The sequence below is a fragment of the Cydia strobilella genome, chromosome 24 (assembly GCF_947568885.1).
Source record: "Cydia strobilella chromosome 24, ilCydStro3.1, whole genome shotgun sequence".
Lineage (NCBI taxonomy): Eukaryota > Metazoa > Arthropoda > Insecta > Lepidoptera > Tortricidae > Cydia > Cydia strobilella.
Window position 1 is genome coordinate 7,657,776 of NC_086064.1, and position 20,354 is coordinate 7,678,129.

At 35.5% G+C, this 20,354-nt stretch overlaps 1 protein-coding gene across 2 annotated transcripts in view; it reads left to right on the forward strand.

Moving 5' to 3' along the window:
* Nucleotides 1-19,241, forward strand: part of LOC134751998 (glycerol-3-phosphate acyltransferase 4) — a 63,826-nt gene extending 44,585 nt beyond the window's left edge. For both annotated transcript variants that reach the window (XM_063687548.1, XM_063687547.1), the window contains exons 7-10: nt 1,814-1,929; nt 2,848-2,988; nt 6,446-6,655; nt 7,625-19,241. In XM_063687548.1, coding sequence (XP_063543618.1) covers nt 1,814-1,929; nt 2,848-2,988; nt 6,446-6,655; nt 7,625-7,712 — 555 coding nt within the window. In that variant the 3' untranslated portion in view covers nt 7,713-19,241. The remainder of the gene's footprint in view (nt 1-1,813; nt 1,930-2,847; nt 2,989-6,445; nt 6,656-7,624) is intronic.
* The last annotated feature ends 1,113 nt before the right edge of the window (nt 19,242-20,354 follow it).

The following is a 20,354-nucleotide window of genomic DNA, read 5'->3' on the forward strand; positions in this document are numbered from 1 at the left end:
AAAACTACGTGTTGGATTGTAATGAAACTTTGCACATACAATGACATGAGGTATATCTATGTCTGAAATTAGTTTAGCACCAGTTTATAAAACAAACGAAATAGAGCAAAAACACGTTTTGTATGAAAAACGTAAATTCGCTGTATTTTTTTAAACTAATTTCATACATAGATATACCTTATCCTATTGTAAGTACAAAGTTTCAGAGCAAACTAGCTAGTCGATTTAAAATGAGAGCGGAACTACGTTTGTATGGAGAACCGAGCTTGCCGGAGACCCTTAAACTGACAATTGTTACGTGAATATGACTGGTAATCCAACAATCATACAACGATTCCGACATTCAGGACAAATCTGACAATCCAACCATAGATTCAACAATTTTTACTATCAATTGTATTTGTAATGAATGGGCTATCTACATAAAAAAAATTATCTTTTGCACCTGACTGCGACTTGTTTGCTGACAAAAATCATAAACTTTTCAAAGATTTTCAAAGATCAGTCTCTTCAATTGGTAAGTGTATAGTTTAAAAAAGTATTTTTATTATTAGCATGAGACCCAAAGACTGGGTAAATATCATTAAATATATGTGCTTGGGATAATGTATTTGCTACAAATATAGTTTTAGTTAGTTTAAAACTTTCCATATCCCTTTGAACGATATACGAGTAGGTACGACATATTGGGCATCTTCTATGAAAAGGGACCTTATTGTCGATGGCGCTTACGCCGCACAGCGTCGCGCGGCATTGTATTTATAGCGGAGCATCGTTTATAGTGGCGTAATTCAATTTGAAATCAACCTTATTGACAAGCGACAATGTGGTACCTTTTGGTTGAAAATGTCACATATATATAACATTAAAGTGTTGTTTGCACCATAAACAAATAAGTATTAAGCATAGAGCGCTCACTTCATACATCAGTTTTGTTACCAAAACGCTTATTTTCCTAGTCAACATCTAGCGTCAAGTAGCGGATTTATCTATACTGCTACTTGACAATAGATGTCGCGACGAACTAAAAGTCTAATGCTTAACAATTTTCAGCTAATATTGTAACCGGATTAACCGGAACTTTATTTTCAACTCCTTCTTGTAATATGAGTTGTAAATTGTTAAGCAATACACTTTTCCTCAGTCGCGACACTTGTGACATCTAGCGGTACCTGCGGTACTAATAAATCCGCTACTTGACGCTAGATATCGACTACGAAAATAAGCGTTATGGCATAGAGTAACTTATACTAGAGCGGTACTGTCATAGTAAATTTTGTAACCCCAGTAAATTCACTGCCATCTGTCGACACACTTTAAAACTAAAAATGAAGATTTATAAAAATACGATAAAATGTATTTAAATATGGATAAAAAAAAAATTTTATTTGCATTAATTATTTTTATGATTTTGACCCATGTTCTTTCACTGATATGCGTTAAAATTGTTAAATAACAAACGAAACCGTCAACGCCATCTATACGACAGTAGGCCAAAGCTAGTAGCGCCCTCTGAACGAGAATCAAATGTTCTTGATTTTCGAGGCACGTTTATTCCTTAGACTGTATACATCTATTACGGAGTTATATCTGTCTTTGGTTATGGTAACAAAACTGATGTATGGAGTGAGCACTCTATGCTTACTTATTTCTCTATGGTTGCACCAAATCGTCTGCACCTTTAAAATATTTGCAATTTTTATTTATATAGAAAATTTCATAGTTAATTCTATGATGTCTTTTAAAATCTTTGGAACGTCTAAGGAAGAAACATTACGTATAAACTTATTAATAACTTACCTTTAATTTTCAGATAGGACAGCGGCACGGTGGTTTCCTAGGCCTCCTACAGAGGGCGCTGGCTCGCGCCTCCCCCCACATCTGGTTCGAGAGGTCCGAGGTCAAGGACCGGCACGCCGTGGCCAGGAGGTAAGGCTCCCAATTACATATGACTAATACCAAAAACTATATAATAGGATAGAGCGGTACTGTCATAGTAAATTTTGCAGCCACAGTAAATTCACTGCCACCTATGAAGATGTATAAAAATACCATAATATGTATTTATATATGGATCAAAGATATAATAACTAGATATAACTCCGTAATAGATGGATACAGTCTAAGGAAAAAACGTGCCTCGAAAATCAAGAAAATTTGATTCTCGTTCAGAGGGCGCTACTAGTTTTGTTCTAGAGTCGTATAGAATGCGTTGACGATTTCGTTTGTTATTTAACAATTTTAACGCATATCAGTGAAAGAACATGGGTCAAAATCATAAAAATAATTAATGCAAATAAAAAAAATCATTTATCCATATTTAAATACATTTTATCGTATTTTTATAAATCTTCATTTTTAGTTTTAAAGTGTATCGACAGATGGCAGTAAATTTACTGGGGTTAGAAAATTTACTATGACAATACCGCTCTAGTATAAGTTACTCTAGTTTTTTTTTTAATCATTATTAAAGGGCTTTTTCGAGTGAACGAATATGTCGCCCAAGTTACTCTATGATATGGATAAATGTTTTTTTTTTTATTTGCATTATTTTTTTTATATCATTTTGACTCATCTTCTTTCACTGATATGCGTTAAAATTGTTAAATAACAAACGAAACCGTCAACGCCATCTATTCGAGAGTAGGCCAAATGTAATTTCGCCATCTATTCGAGAATCAAATTTTCTTGATTATCATGGCACGTTTTTTCCTTAGACTGTATCCATCTATTACGGAGTTATCTTTGATATTAGTATCGATTTTACCTTCTAAAATTCAGCGACATCTAGCGAGACGCTCTAAAAGTTATAGGGTCATAATGTCATAAATCTTTTTTTGTCCGCAGACTGAAAGAGCACATATCAGTCCCCGACAACCCTCCGATCCTGATCTTCCCGGAGGGGACCTGCATCAACAACACTTCGGTGATGCAGTTCAAGAAAGGCAGCTTCGAGGTCGGCGGATGGATCTACCCCGTTGCCATTAAGTAAGTCAAGTTCTTATAGCCATGCGTGGTTAGGGTTACCAGATACAAATTTAGAATTATCTAAAAAAAACCTGATTTGCGAATATTTTTCCTGACGCTCATATCGGTGATGACCGGGTTGGGGAGGGGGGTCTAGCCGTTCCAACATCAAACCATTTCCAACCCTGGCTCTGCATGTAGTAAATCATCATCATTTATTTAAGTCAATGGATTGCGTAAACACATTAATGAAGGCCATATTCCCTGATTACTGATTCTGGGCAAGGTATTTCATGAATGACAAATGCTGATGCCATGGATCATTAAATAAATCAAGTATTCTATTAATTCATGAAAATTCCTGACATTTTCGTATTCCGTCCGCATTCCTGACTATCGGCCAAAATTCCTGACATTTGGTAACCCTAGCGTGGCTCACTCCGCGATCGTCGCGTCGCTACAAGTACATGCGGCCGACACCAATTTTGGTGTCTAGCCATAGTGGTTGCCGCGCACCGCTACGGAACGTACGCCTGCTCGCGCTTGCGCCACGTAGCGGCCATATCTGTCGTAATAGACGCATTTTGCTAGTGAGTTATTATTTATTCTGTGCTATAGGCTAATCAAATTAGATTTTTTCGAAAAATTCATTTCCAACAAGCTGGACATGGTTCGGAATGCGTGTAATCCGAGGTTGCTCCATCCCAGGAGGTGTGCATACATTTTTGCTCTTTATCAATTTTTTTATTGTAGATCAAAAACGGTACGTCCGACGGAAAAATCGGAAAATAGAAACTCTGTGATAAAACAACGCAACCTTATTGTGTTTTGGGGGTTTTAGAATTGTCTCGATGAGTATTAGTTGCCTGTCGAAAGAAAAATACAGACAGCGATAAAAGCTTGTACCAAAGAGGATATAATGTCAATGTAAATTTATTTGTCTGTCGTTGGCGTACGTGTCGCCATTATTTTTAGATTAAGCCAGGTCCCCACAGAAAACCAGCGCCACGGTTTGCCGCGGCACTATGCTGAGTGGGGATCCTTTTTGGCGTCCAAATTATTTTTTTGTCTGCATGCTTTTCTTTTTTATGTACTATGTTGTGGCATCAAATAAATGTTTTTTCTTTCTTTCTTTCTTTCTTTCTTCTTCTTTCTAATAGCTATAACGATGGTACTAACAATATTGTATGGAATTTTGAATGTTCTGAAAATGTTTTTTTTTTTTTTATAATAGGATAGAGCGGTACTGTCATAGTAAATTTTGTAACCCCAGTAAATTCACTGCCATCTTTCGACACACTTTAAAACTAAAAATGAAGATTTATAAAAATACGATAAAATGTATTTAGTAGTAGTAGTAGTAAATCACTTTATTGTACAAAACAAAAATTGTTAACATGAAATTCATATAAATTTAATTCATTTTTTTTTTTTTTTTTTTTTATGTATTTAAATATGGATTTTTCTATTTGCATTAATTATTTTTATGATTTTGACCCATGTTCTTTCACTGATATGCGTTAAAATTATAAATAAGAAACGAAACCGTCAACGCCCTCTTATACGAGAGTAGGCCAAAGCTAGTGGCGCCATCTGATCGAGAATCAAATTTTCGTGATTTTCGAGGCACGTTTTTTCCTTAGACTGTATCCATCTATTACGGAGTCTAAAAATCTGAAAATAGAAACTCTGTGATAAAACTGGGGTTTTTAGAATTGTCTCGATGAGTATTAGTTGCCTTTCGAAAGAAAAATACAGGCAGCGATAAAAGCTTGTATCAAAGAGGATATAATAGGATAAAGCGGTACTGTCATAGTAAATTTTGTATCTACAGTAATTTTCGAAAAATTCATTTCCAACAAGCTGGACATGGTTCGGAATGCGTGTAATCCGAGGTTGCTTCATCCCAGGAGGTGTGCATACAATTTTTTTATTGTAGATCAAAAACGGTACGTCCGACGGAAAAATCGGAAAATAGAAACTCTGTGATAAAACAACGCAACCTAATTGTGTTTTGGGGGTTTTAGAATTATCTCGATGAGTATTAGTTGCCTGTCGAAAGAAAAATACAGACAGCGATAAAAGCTTGTACCAAAGAGGATATAATGTCAATGTAAATTTATTTGTCTGTCGTTGGCGTACGTGTCGCCATTATTTTTTGATTAAGCCAGGTCCCCACAGAAAACCAGCGCCACGGTTTGCCGCGGCACTATGCTGAGTGGGGATCCTTTTTGGCGTCCAAATTATTTTTTTGTCTGCATGCTTTTCTTTTTTATGTACTATGTTGTGGCATCAAATAAATGTTTTTTCTTTCTTTCTTTCTTTCTTTCTTCTTCTTTCTAATAGCTATAACGATGGTACTAACAATATTGTATGGAATTTTGAATGTTCTGAAAATGTTTTTTTTTTTTTTATAATAGGATAGAGCGGTACTGTCATAGTAAATTTTGTAACCCCAGTAAATTCACTGCCATCTTTCGACACACTTTAAAACTAAAAATGAAGATTTATAAAAATACGATAAAATGTATTTAGTAGTAGTAGTAGTAAATCACTTTATTGTACAAAACAAAAATTGTTAACATGAAATTCATATAAATTTAATTCATTTTTTTTTTTTTTTTTTTTTATGTATTTAAATATGGATTTTTCTATTTGCATTAATTATTTTTATGATTTTGACCCATGTTCTTTCACTGATATGCGTTAAAATTATAAATAAGAAACGAAACCGTCAACGCCCTCTTATACGAGAGTAGGCCAAAGCTAGTGGCGCCATCTGATCGAGAATCAAATTTTCGTGATTTTCGAGGCACGTTTTTTCCTTAGACTGTATCCATCTATTACGGAGTCTAAAAATCTGAAAATAGAAACTCTGTGATAAAACTGGGGTTTTTAGAATTGTCTCGATGAGTATTAGTTGCCTTTCGAAAGAAAAATACAGGCAGCGATAAAAGCTTGTATCAAAGAGGATATAATAGGATAAAGCGGTACTGTCATAGTAAATTTTGTATCTACAGTAAATTCACTGCCATCTATCGACACACGATTAAAACTAAAAATGAAGATGTATAAAAATACCATAAAATGTATTTATATATGGATAAATGTTTTTTTTTATATGATTTTGACCCAAATTTTTTAAGTGGTATGCGTTAAAATTGTTAAATAACAAACGAAACCGTCAACGCCCTATTCGAGAGTAGGCCAAAGGTTTTTTTTTTTTTTATTATAAACTGATCGGCGATTGGCCCTAGTCACACCTGATGGAAAGTGAAGACAGGGCCTAAGATGGAGCTCACCGGTTCAGTAACAGCCTATTCACTCTTGTGGTAGTGGCGCCATCTGATCGAGAATAAAATTTTCTTCATTTTCGAGGCACGTTTTTTCCTTAGACTGTATCCATCTATTACGGAGATGTTTTGCTTGTATCAAAAATGGATTTTTTGGACAAAAAATATTATTTTCAATATTTCAGATACGATCCCCGTTTTGGCGATGCATTCTGGAATAGCTCACGCTACGGAATGTTACATTATCTTCTCAACATGATGTCTTCTTGGGCCATCGTCTGTGATGTATGGTACCTACCCCCCATGAGGAGGGGGGAGAGAGAGGACGCCGTCGCCTTCGCCAACCGCGTGAAGGCTTGCGTGGCCGCTCGAGGGGGTCTTATAGACCTGCAGTGGTGAGTGTGAATCAGGGATGCTGCGGATGCTGATTTTTTGACATCCGCGGATGCGAATATTTAAAAGGCTCACATCCGCAGATGTCAAGATTAGGCACATTAAAAACGTCAAATATTACATTTTAGTATTTTTTTATTATAAAAAACGAAAGTACCGGTGACATTTATAAGGAATAAATTTTATTCTAATGCTGGCACCACACTTCGCTGTATTTGGCAAATATTCGTGTTGCATCTCTTTCCTTTGACATACAAAACAAAAGGGATGCAACACGAATATTTGCCAAATACAAGATACAAATGTGGCGCTGGCATAAGCTTTTAAATATATTCTAACTTTAATAACTTATAATAAATATGTATGTATATTGTTGTTGTATGTATGTGTGTTGTTGTTGTTGTATGTGTGTATATGTATAAGATAAGATACATTTATTGATAAAATTGTACAAATTTTACACGTCAATTCAGCCATACTATAATATACAATGTCAACCATATAATTATAATAAATTTATACTACATTACAATATACAATTTGTGTTCGTAGTTCTATTGATAAAGTTTATTATTACAATTATTATATTGTTTCTGTAAGCTGTATCTTTTACTTAGGTGTGCCAATAAAGAGTATTCTATTATGTATGTATATTGTTGTTGTATGTATGTGTGTTGTTGTTGTTGTATGTGTGTATGTGTATTGTTTCTGTAAGCTGTATCTTTTACTGAGGTGTGCCAATAAAGAGTATTCTATTATGTATGTATATTGTTGTTGTATGTATGTGTGTTGTTGTTGTTGTATGTGTGTATGTGTATTGTTTCTGTAAGCTGTATCTTTTACTGAGGTGTGCCAATAAAGAGTATTCTATCTATCTATATGTAATAACTTCGTACCAAACACCTCAGTTAAACCGTAGACCTTCAGTTCATCGTTATATAATTTAGTTAATAAACTTTTTTTTATTTCAGGGACGGCCAACTAAAACGCATGAAGGCGAAGAAAGAATGGCGAGAAATGCAACAAGAAGAATTCAGCAAACGGTTAAAAGGCGAATGAAAATACCTGGTAAAAGTAACAGGTAAAAATACCTGATAAAAGTAACAGGTAAAATACCTGGTAAAAGTAACAGGTAAAAATACCTGGTAAATACCAGGCGTTACCTGGAACAGGGAAATGTACTGAGTGTTAATACTTGTGACTTAAAAGTGAGTGAGCTATGATTATGCCTAGTATACGTTTTGTATGGAAAATACCTGTTAGTATTTTATTAGTTACGCTTTGAGCGTATTGTGTATATTTGAAGCCATATTGCTTAGGTAGTATGTTTTTTTAATATGTGACGTTTTCAACTAAAAGGTACCACATTGTCGGTTGTTGATAAGGTTGATTTTAAATTCAATTTTTATGGAAATAGCACCTTACTGTCAAGCGACAATAAGTACCCTTTTGATTGAGAATGGCTCATATATAATGTAAAGGAGGTTGAGACGTAGCTAAATAGGGAATATTACTGCAATGTCCTGCCGCCAGAGTGCAGCACTAGAGCACATACTAAACCATAGAGTAACTTATACAAACTATGCCTTATACAGTTTTTTTTTTAAGTTTTCACTATTCCATTGATGCACAAGGCGGTTTGTTTTCAGGTGACCGCGAAACTCGAAAATCTAAATTTCGTCATCTGCCTCTCTGATTGTGCTAGTGACGCCCTCTACGCAAAGTTTTGCGTAATATTCCCTATTCATTCTTAGGGGGCTACAAATATTACGTAGCGCAATTTTCGAAAAAAAAAATATTCATATAAAATTTGGGCAGCATAGGATTTTTGTTCTCTTTCACTCTTATAATAAGAAGGAGAAAGAAAGCTCGGCCGAATGACTACCGAAGCAACATGACGAATATGGAGGGTAGAGGTAAGGAGAAAACTCTCAGGGAGAACAGTTGCAAAAGGGTCCAGTTGTCAGTTATAAATAGTTCCAAATCTCTCCAGAGTGGCGCTAGAGTACTAGAGTAGCTTTCAGCTTAGCCGTTATTTGACGGAGTGAAGTGTGCTGTCAATGATTTGAATTTTTTATCAATTTTTTTTTTTATTTTTTTTCTTTAGGAACATTCTTACACAAATTGATCCCACGGTAGGCTCAAGAAGGTTTGAGTTGTGGGTATTCAGACAACGATATATGTAATATACAAATACTTAAATACATAGAAAACATCCATGACTCAGGAACAAATATCTGTGCTCAACACACAAATAAATGCCCTTACCGGGATTTGAACCCAGGACCATCGGACCAACGGTAGATGGCGCTACCACGATCAACAGTACTCTGTGTGACGTCTCGAGCTTAAATAAACAAAAAAATAGTTTTTAATGTGTTTTTGACTTTAAAGTGTGTTCAAAATGACAACAATGGACCAATTCGCAACAACAAGTGTTATTTATAAGAACTGATCAATAGATAAAATGAAAACGGTTCATAAAATTTAGGCAGTGACTAAGTGTTTTTGAGTGACAATATCAAGAGTTCGTGGATTTTTGTGACTAAATTCATAACATATACATTACTAAAGTGTCAATAATAAGAAAAAAACGGAAGAATAACTATTTTTGGAGGTACATACAGCATAATCTCTAAATTAAGGCAAAAAAATAACAGTTTGTTCGACTCGCCTACAAATATTGAAGACAGCGCCATCTATGATAAAATAGCGTTACCACGTGGATCAAGGTTGTGATCGAAGGCAAAGAGACATCTTAGTACACGGAATCCATTAAAGAGGGCGCTAACATTAAATAACGATCTATTTATATTATAGCACCATGTCCACAAAAACCGTCAAAGTTTTGAGTTCCAGAAAATCATTGACTAAAATTATTTGCAAAAAATGCAAAACGACTATTACCACAAAGGAATTTTTAAAATGTTCTAAGTGTAAACATACATACCATCGGAAATGTACCACTAATGTTAGCTCCAAGAGGTTTTTACTTATGACAATTAAAAATAAACAGACATGGAAATGTAGCAACTGTGTAACAAACCTAAACACAGCAACTAAGAGTGTGACATCTGAGTCCCATACTCTTGAATCGTCAAGCAAAGTAAATGATGACTCTTCACAACTAACACCTACCTCAATACATAGTGATTTACCACCCAAAACGTCATGTACAGCTGACGTACGTGAAAATAGTCAAATTTCGCAGTCTACAGAGCGGCAGAGCGACGAGAGTCAACGCCTCCAACAGCAAAATAGCGGAATACGGGGAGAGCCGGGAGAGGTGAAACCGCTTGACGAAAATCAGCCCACTGAGAAGCAACATACTTCAGAGCAAAACCACTCGAAACAATTTGAAGAGGAGCAGCGCAAAGTTGAACATGGCGAGGAGCAGCGCGACGAGGACCCATGTGTCGACAATCAGTGCAGTGTGGAACAGTATGCAATAGGTACTAACTTGTGTGAGACACAAGAGTCTCCTAAACGCGTTAACACCTCGAAAGCATTGGAAGAGAGCTCCTGCGATAGCAAAATAAATACCGGTATCGACTATGTCACAAAACGAAAGGCTAGGAAATCTTTCCATATTTCGGACGAAAATCTTGATATATCTACAGTCACGGACGACTCGGACTCTATGTCAATATCAAGTAGTATACATAGTATACAGGAACAGTTAAGTCTGCCCAATATACCCGATTTGAATAGTTCTGAAATAGTGAGCTTGCAGTCTGCAAACCAGCAATTAACGATACAGCTACTAAGCGCTCACGAAGAAATTGCTCGCTTAAATAGTGACATTACTAAACTAAAAAATACACTTGACAATTGCTATATCAAAATAAATACTTATCGCAAAATATTAAATGAAAATACACCTAATAATTCAATTTCAACCGTAAGAGGTAAGAAAAAGAAGAAAACCGCTAGCAAGACTAAATCTCGAAACTCTATATTACCTCTACCCACGAAATTACATATAAGTAGCACGCCAATCTCGGACTTAGCCCAAAAAGAACTTTCGACGCCTGCGAATTCCAAGAAACGGACTACAACACCGGAGGCTAATTCTTCAAAAAGTATATCGTCATCACTCACAATAGAAACGACGGAACATATAGCAAGGCCGAAACTTTGCCTAATAAGTACTAACAAAAGAAACAAAATACTGCAAGTGGCACAGAATGCACTTTCAAACACTTTAGAAATATGTCATTACTTAATGCCCAATTGTGGAATTACAGAATTGTTTCGTGACATTAACAAAAAAACCATAAACTTCACGAAACAGGATTATTGCATCATCTACATCGGGGAAGAAGACTTTAAGGAAACTAAAGATTACCAGGGTTTAGTGAACATTATAAGAAATACTTTATCAAAATTAGACTACACAAACTTCATCATATGTTTACCTACATACAAGTGTAAAAATACAGGTATTATGTTAAATTGGAGGATTGAAACTTTTAATAATTTACTTTATTGTGATAACTTAAAATACGAGTACTCATTTTTGCTTGACTCAAATCTCGAACTGTCATTTGAGTACGATATGTTTAGCAGAGCGTCTGGATTTGTAAATAACAACGGTGTAAAACAGATATTTCAAGGTATCAAGAAAATTATCTTGTATATAGAGCAATTTAACAAGTTCAACCAACCGGAACAAAAAGTCTCGCCCAAAAAATATAATATAGGTGCACAGACTGACCCCTCGTCTCCTGTAACAAATGACCCTAATATAGCAACGCACTCTCATTCCTTTCGTGCCTAAAACAAAATTAAAAACTACAAAAGCTCACCACGATTATACTACAAGTTTCCAGTTATTACACCAGAATATAGCTAGTGTCTTAAAAAAACAGGATGAGCTAGAAATTGTTTTGGAAGAATATTCCGCAAAAAAAGAGCCTATTAATATCCTATGCCTAACTGAAACTTTTCTTAAAAAAGGAATGGAACAAAACGTTTGCATTAACAAATACAAAATGGCGGCTTTTTTCTCGCGCCTCCGTGAAAGAAGAGGCGGTTCATGCATTTTGCTTAAAAATGAATTAGATTATAAAACATTAAATATTTGCGCTCAAATTGCAGAAAACTATGTATTTGAATGTTGTGGAATACAGATAGAGCAAACGGGACTGATTGTTATCTGTATATACAGGACTCCCTCTTCGAATGTACTGGTATTCTTAGAAAAACTAAATTATCTGCTTTCCAAAATAAATAAAAAACAAAGCAAAATTATCTTGTGTGGAGACTGGAATATTAACATACTCAAAACTGATAAGATAAGTCAAGAATTAATTAGCATTTTGGAATCAAATAATTTTAAAATTCATACCGCTGCACCGACGCGACAATCGTCGTGTATAGACCTCGTTGCCAGCAACATGGCGCAGGTATTGAGTCGAAATGACCATTTAGGCTTGTCGGATCATAATACAGGACAGTTTGTCTCATTTGATGTAGGGAAACTAAAATATCTTAGAAACTGGTACGAATATAGGCGAGACTTTAGTGTGGAAAATACACAGAAATTCTTCAATGCTATACATTCTTTATCTTTTCATAATTTATTTACTAATAATGAGATAAATGCAGCATTCAATGAGTTCCATGATTTACTAATCCTGTTTTTTGAATTATATTTTCCGAAAATTAAGGTGAGAATTACTCAAAAGACTAAAAACTCGCCATGGATAACGAAAGGGATACGGAAATGCTGCAAACAAAAGCGCTGTCTCTATCTCTCTTACAGGAAATCAACTGCAAGTGATAAGTCACTTTGTAAAAGACTTTACATTAACTACTCAAAAACGCTACGACGTTGCATTAATAAAGCTCAACGCATGGTCAACAAAAAGACCATTAAAACCGCTAGAAACAAATGTAGAGCAACGTGGTCAGTAATTCATCGAAATATTAACACCAAGGGATTTACAAAACAGGTTGACCAAATATACAACAATGGAAAATTCATAGATGACCCCCTAGAACTAGCGGAAGCATTTAATAATTTTTTCATAGACCTTACTTGTAAAAATAATACGACTACAGCGCCTCTACACAGTTCTCATAAATACAACCAAATAAACTCTATGTATTTAACTCCCGTATCGGAAAATGAGGTGTTAAACATTATTTTTTCACTAAATAACACAAATTCAGTTGGATATGACTTTATAAGCACCAAATTATTAAAATTATGCGCTCAAAAGTTAGCTATTCCTCTGACGTATCTAATTAATCTCTCTATCACCACAGGTATATTTCCGGATCGTCTTAAATACTCGATAGTTAAGCCAATATACAAAAAAGGTAACGCTCTAGACATGAATAACTATAGACCTATCACTCTTATCCCAATAATTTCAAAGGTGTTCGAAAAAGTGATTGCTAAAAGATTATATGATTTCCTACAAAAAAACAAACTACTAAGCACGGATCAGTTCGGATTTCAGTCAGGTAAATCGACGTCTCTGGCTAGTTTTTCTTTAGTTAAATATGTTACAGAGTGTCTTGATCGTAAAGAACCTGTTATAGCATTATTTTTAGACATGTCTAAAGCATTTGATTTTGTAAACCATAAAACGCTTCTCAATAAACTTTACGATTATGGCATTAGAGGGAAAGCCCATGACTGGCTTACTGGCTACCTAAGTGATAGGAGGCAGTGTACAGAAGTATCTAAAGTAGTTAATGACGAAAAAGTCTGTGTCATGTCTGAATATAAACTTAATCGACGAGGAGTTCCTCAAGGAAGCATTTTAGGACCATTATTGTTTCTTTTATATATCAATGACCTTCCCGATGTAACAACACACAAATGTATATTATTTGCCGACGACACGACTTTATTGTTTAAATGTACGAACGTGGATACCTTTGAAAATGAGATAAACGAAACCATTAGAACCATAGTAAATTGGCTGAATATACATGATCTTAAAATTAATATTAGTAAAACCAAAGCTGTACAATTTAGAACAAATAAGAGCCAAGCATTATCTTTAAATGTAATGTACAATAATGTTAAAGTAGAAATGGTTAATTCTACTGTCTTTTTGGGATTAACTCTTGACGAACACTGTAACTGGAAAAAACATATTGACCTTGTATGCACTAAAGTAAACCGATTTGTGTACGCACTCAAACGGCTAAAACAAGTCGCATCCCTAGAAACAGCTTTAAACGCCTATCATAGCTATGTGTCATCTGTGTTACGATATGGCGTTATAATCTGGGGTAACTCTGTTGACATTGATAGAGCATTCAAAGCCCAAAAAAAGTGCGTCAGAGCATTATGCGGTATTGGTACAAGACAATCGTGTAAGCCCATGTTTAAAAAACTTAAAATTCTTCCTTTGGCATGTATATATATAGCAGAAATATGCATTTTTGTAAAAAAACATTACGAATACTTTACTTTTATAGCTCAAGTAAATCCAAATGCTAGAGCTTATCGATTGAACCAACTTCTTAGTACAAAAAACAATTTGGCTCTTTATCGAAATAATGTAGATGGGATGACATACACAATATATAATAAACTGCCACAATCGTTAAGAGACATGCCATTTATTAAATTTAGACGTGCAATTATAATATTTTTAAGCGAGCACAATTTTTATAGCGTTAAGGAATATTTAAATGTAGATTTTTATTAATCTTGTGACATTTTATTATTTATTAATTCGCCTATTCTTGGCTCTAATTTCAATTTGTAAATGTAAATGTTTAATAAATTATTGTAATTGATTGTGTAAATATGTAATATAATGTTAATAGGTTTTAAGTTTTAAATTATTTTGCATGCCTACTATTATAAGGTATTGACATTATCTGGACATAATACTTTTGACTCTACCATCTTATCTGTACATAATGTTAAGCAAATAAACGCATTTCATTTCATTTCATTTCATTTCGGCTTCACAGGCAGGGTCACTACCCACTGGGCCAGAGCGGTCATCAAAATATTGTAGTCGCAACTTGTTTACACAAAGAGTGTTCTCCTTACCTCTCCCTCCATAATGACGAATGAACAGGGCCTAAATGTAACTTAAGGATGTTAGTGTCAGTACCAGAAGTGGCTAAGGGCCACCCCACTAGCGCTTTTTGAGCGTTGGCGTCCAGTCAGCGCTATGGAAAATGGCGTCGCCGCGCAGTTGCGCCAACGTTGCGTCGAACAGCAGTCATACAGTTGACTAGACGCTCGGGACAGTCGGGACACGCTAGTGTGGGGTGTACCTAACGGGTTCAACGTTATTTTAAGTCTAAAAGCCCCATACACTCGAAGTTCGGTTCGGTTCAAATAGTGAACGTTTGAAACGCGTCTATTACAACAGATATGACCGCTAGGTGGCGCTAGCGCGAGCAGGCGTCCGTTCCGTAGCGGTGCGCGGCAACCACTATGGCTAGACACCAAAATTGGTGTGGCCCACATATACTTGTAGCGACGCGACGAAATCGCGGAGTGTGCCACGCCTGCTAGGGAGTAAGTTTTTTTAAACGTTACATCTCTTTTACAATCTACTGAACAGATTTTATTGAAAAATGCAGTTCGCAACGCCATCTAGTCCGCTGTCAGAACAACACCATAATATGTACCTATGTTTTAAGATGGGCCACTGTTTTAAAAAATTACCTTGTGGCCGAAATGGTATTAAAGGTATTTAAAGTTAAAGCAAATGGCACATTTTGTAAATGTGATTAGACTCACATATGTCTTTCTATACAGTCTTATGCGTATTTTCGACCGATAAACCCGTAAGTCGTTTTGAAAAATCATTTCTTATACTTCCTGTAATGAGGGCTACCGTTTTTGTGCTCACCAGTTGGCGCCACTGTAGATGTAGGTCCAGAAAAACGGATCTCGAAATTCTTCTATGCTTATTTTTATAAAATCAATACGTTCTAATATACACAAAGGTATTTTAACGTCTAAATGTGCCATTTTTTTAACCTGTTTAATTTTGCACATTTTAGTTGGCACTTTTTCCAAACCACTAACATGTATTGAGCTATATCTATTGTTTACCATGATTAATCAAAGATGGACAAAGATTTACCACAATTATGAATAAGGAGTGAGAATTCCCGATAAAAAAGCTTGAAACCCCCAAACTTCTATGCATTTGACATTTTGAAAGACCTCCATCTACACTAGCGCCCCTAGCGGCGAAATTAAACGCGGTAGCCCTCATGTCATGAGTCTTTTTTTACTAGACTTATATTGACCGGGATATAGACCGTGATTACCTTTTGTATTATTTGTGAGCTCCCGATATCATCAACAGAACATGATGCATGTAACTGCGTCGAAATATCGGGAGCTCACAAACAATACAAAAGGTAATCACGGTCTATATCCCGGTCAATATAAGTCTAGTGAAACTAACCGTGAATCATTCAAAACTCTTTTTTTTACTGACAATTTTAATCGGAAACTTTTACCTTTTAACTTTTTAATCTTTCAGACGTTATCGGTTGAAACTGCGCGAGTAGTTTTCTTAATGTTTTGACACAATTTTACCCTAAAATCATGTATTTTTAGATGAACTGAATGTAACTGTTTATATAAAAGGATTAGTGTTTATGGTGCTTCACATTGGCTGTTATGAAATGTGATATCCTCCTAAGGCCCAAGGTCCTACCATAGAGTAACTTATACTAGAGCGGTACTGTCATAGTAAATTTTGTAACCAGGGACCGGACAACCCTTTCCGCGATAAAACCCTTTCAATGGGCGACACTTAAACACGGCTAACACATTGAAAGACTTTCCCTTTTGAACTGCAAGCCCATTCATACCCTTACCTTTGACTAACCCTTACCGAAAAGCTAACCAAAAATAAGGCTAGCTCTTAATAAGGATTACCCTTATCTTTAAGCGCTTTTTATAAAGGTTTCCCTTTGCGTGAAAGAGACAGGATTAGTATATATCTACGGTAGTGTATGAAAAGGAAAGAAAATACGTGCCTAGTCAAAGAACGCCGCCGTCGCCGCCGACGATCGCTCGAATTCGAAGTAATGTGTGCTTTATGAACAAGGTAGATGACTTAAATTAGCACGCTTATATGCTAAAAGGGAAGCCCTTTATAAGGCTAACCCTTATAAGCAATATGCAAGGTGTTGGTGAGCGGATGATAAGGGTTTTGTAAGGGTATTTGGGCTACCGATTACTCAAATGTGGTAGCTTTATATAAGGGTTTTTAAAACCAAAACAAAGGGTTTCGTCTGGTAAAGGGTATGGTGAGTTAAGCCTTATGCAATACCCTTATAAAACCCCGATAAGGGATAGCGGGCCGGTCCCTGTTTGTAACCCTAGTAAATTCACTGCCATCTGTCGACACACTTTAAAACTAAAAATGAAGATTTATAAAAATACGATAGAATGTATTTAAATATAGATAAATGTTTTTTTTTTATTTGCATTAATTATTTTTATGATTTTGACCCATGTTCTTTCACTGATATGCGTAAAATTGTTTAATAACAAACGAAACCGTCAACGCCATCTATACGACTGTAGGCCAAAACTAGTAGCGCCCTCTGAACGAGAATCAAATTTTCTTGATTTTCGAGGCACTTTTTTTCCTGAGACTGTATCCATCTATTACGGAGTTATATCTATCTTTGGTCCTACCTATGGTACACTTCAGTTTGATGAAATTTAAACCATATTCAATTGGAACAAAAGTCACTTTTGCTTTGATTTGTTCAATTTTCCATCAACGCAAAATCACCTCTATTTCCTACACTATAGGTTCAAATTTCAGTGAAATTTGAAATCTGGAGTTGAAACTCTAGGTCCATGGGGTCCCAGCGCGCATAAGTTGTTTGCAGAAATCGCGAAGCGTCTGGTTGACGTAACTGGTGACCGAAGAGCTGGCGGCTTTCTCGCACAACGTATCAGCATTGCGATACAGCGGGGAAATGCCGCCAGCATCCTTGGTACAATGCCTCAAGGGCCTATTTTAGATTTAAGCTAGTTATTAATTTCGTTTACGTAGTACCACTGTATATATCTTGTATGTAAATAAATGTTTTTGCCAATTTCAGTGGCATATTTTGGATTTTTGATCTATATGGCTGGGCCTTAGGATGATATAATATCTTGTGACAGGGACTGCATGTAAGTATTGATATTGTTTTATTATCTTGTCCCTGTCGAACAATGTTATAACATAATAACATACATTATATGACATAACATTATATAACAGCAAAGATAGATATAACTCCGTTATAGATGGATACAGTCTAAGGAAAAAACGTGCCTCGAAAATCAAGAAAATTTGATTCTCGTTCAGAGGGCGCTACTAGTTTTGGCCTACAGTCGTATAGATGGCGTTGACGGTTTCGTTTGTTATTTAACAATTTTAACGCATATCATTAAAAGAACATGGGTCAAAATCATAAAAATAATTAATGCAAATAAAAAAAATCATTTATCTATATTTAAATACATTCTATCGTATTTTTATAAATCTTTATTTTTAGTTTTAAAGTGTGTCGACAGATGGCAGTGAATTTACTGGGGTTACAAAATTTACTATGACAGTACCGCTCTAGTATAAGTTACTCTATGTATAACAGCTAATGTCGGAGCACCATTGCGCATGTTGTATTATTTTGTATTTCTATTGAGCTATTAAAAAAACATGTTTATCGCCATTTTTTATTAGATTTTTGGAATTATTAGACAATATTCTTAAAAATTGTATAACATTAGCGTTAAAAATGCTTGTTATTCTGGGTAGAAATTAAAAATCAAATAAAATTTCCGAAGTTTCAAACTTTTTGCCGAAACCTAATTTCATTTGGTTTTTAGGGTTTCGTACCCAAAGGGTAAAAACGGGACCCTATTACTAAGACTCCGCTGTCCGTCTGTCTGTCACGAGGCTGTATCTCATGAACCGTGATAGCTAGACAGTTGAAATTTTCACAGATGATGTATTTCTGTTGCCGCTATAACAACAAATACTAAAAAGTACGGAACCCTTTGGTGGGCGAGTCCGACTCGCGGTTGGCCGGTTTTTATAAAATCTTATAGACTAAACATGGAGAGCCATCTACATCACCTGTCAAATTCTAATCACGAGTTAGACATCTTACATAATCTATCTTTGTGAATGCACTATTTGTGGTATTTTCTATAAAAAGGGACCTTATTGTCGATGGCGCTTACGCCATTATTAACGATGCTCGATATAAATACAATGCCGCGCGACGCTGTGCGGCGTAAGCGACATCGACAATAAGGTCCCTTTTCATAGAAAATGCCCCATTTTATGCGTCTTAATATACTCTTGTCTATGAGACATTGAAATTTCACTTGTTACTATTTTGGTATTAGTTCGAAATTAGACTTTATTGTGATAGTCATAACGTCTAATTTGGAATTAAACCGTTAGAAAATGGCCACTACGCAGAGGCGTACATTTCAGTCATTTAGATTGTATTTATTTATTTATTATTAGTTTGTAACTGTTCTTAAGCGATTTTTGAAATATTTGTACTGTTTTGTTTTAACGTGTAGACATTTTTGTTAATAAAGCATTCCTATAGAAATGAGATTGGTTTTTATTGTATTGGTTTATTGCGTGGGTCAAAAACTTTTTCTTTTTTTTTTATGGCCACTGTCACGCTGCTATTTGTGACGTTTTCAACCAAAAGGTACCACATTGTCGCTTACCATAAGGACGAAATTGGATTGTATCTTTATACGAATAACCTGTCAGAGCGATCTTATGGCAAGCGACAATGTACCTTTTGATTGAAAACGACACATTTTTTGCCTTTTATCAAATAAATAAAAAAAGTTGAGTGCTATAGCATGACTCTCTAGCCGTAGAATATGACTCTTGAAAAAATTTAAAACTTAATTTCACCCCATAGAAAGCTCCGCTCCGTTACATTTTTTGGGGACAAAAACAAGACGAGAAGAATTTCGTCCCGCGTATCATCTTCCTTGTTATCCCGGCATTTTGCTCATGGGAGCCTGGGGTCCGCTTAGCAAATAATCCCAAGAATTGGCGTAGGCACTAGTTTTTACGAAGGGACTGCCATCTGACCTTCCAACCCAGAGGGTTTTCATTTAACAATTTGTTGGCTAGTTTACATTTCAAAATACCGCTAGCAAAAAAACTGGATCGTCATGAGGGGTGGGGGGACTGGGGGGAAATGACCGAACGGGATAGCCTTATGTATCTTTCAGTAGAAGTAGCAGAGAAAGCTGTTATTGTTTGTCCTTGTCACAGTCTCACTTTTTTTTTATTCCCTGCCGTAAATTTGTATGGTTTGTGGTGGGCTACAAATCTAATCGACCAATCATATTGTCGCATTACGTATGCTGCCCCTCACGGGCATCTCACGGGCGCACGCGTATAGCTTATCTATGTAATGCTAGGTCTATGGGTTATTGTCATAGTAAATTTTGTAGTCACAGTAAATTTACTGCCATCTATCGACACAGGATTAAAACTAAAAATGTACAGTCTGGCAAAAAAAGAGTAGATATTAAAAAGTGGCAACACTGTAGTGTCGTCCCTTTCAAATCAATCTAAGAAAAACGGGACTTTAATTGTTGCCACTTTAATTTCTACTCTTTATTGCCAGACATATACATATATATGGATAAATGATTTTTTTATTTGTATTTATTATTTTAATATGATTTTGTGTGCT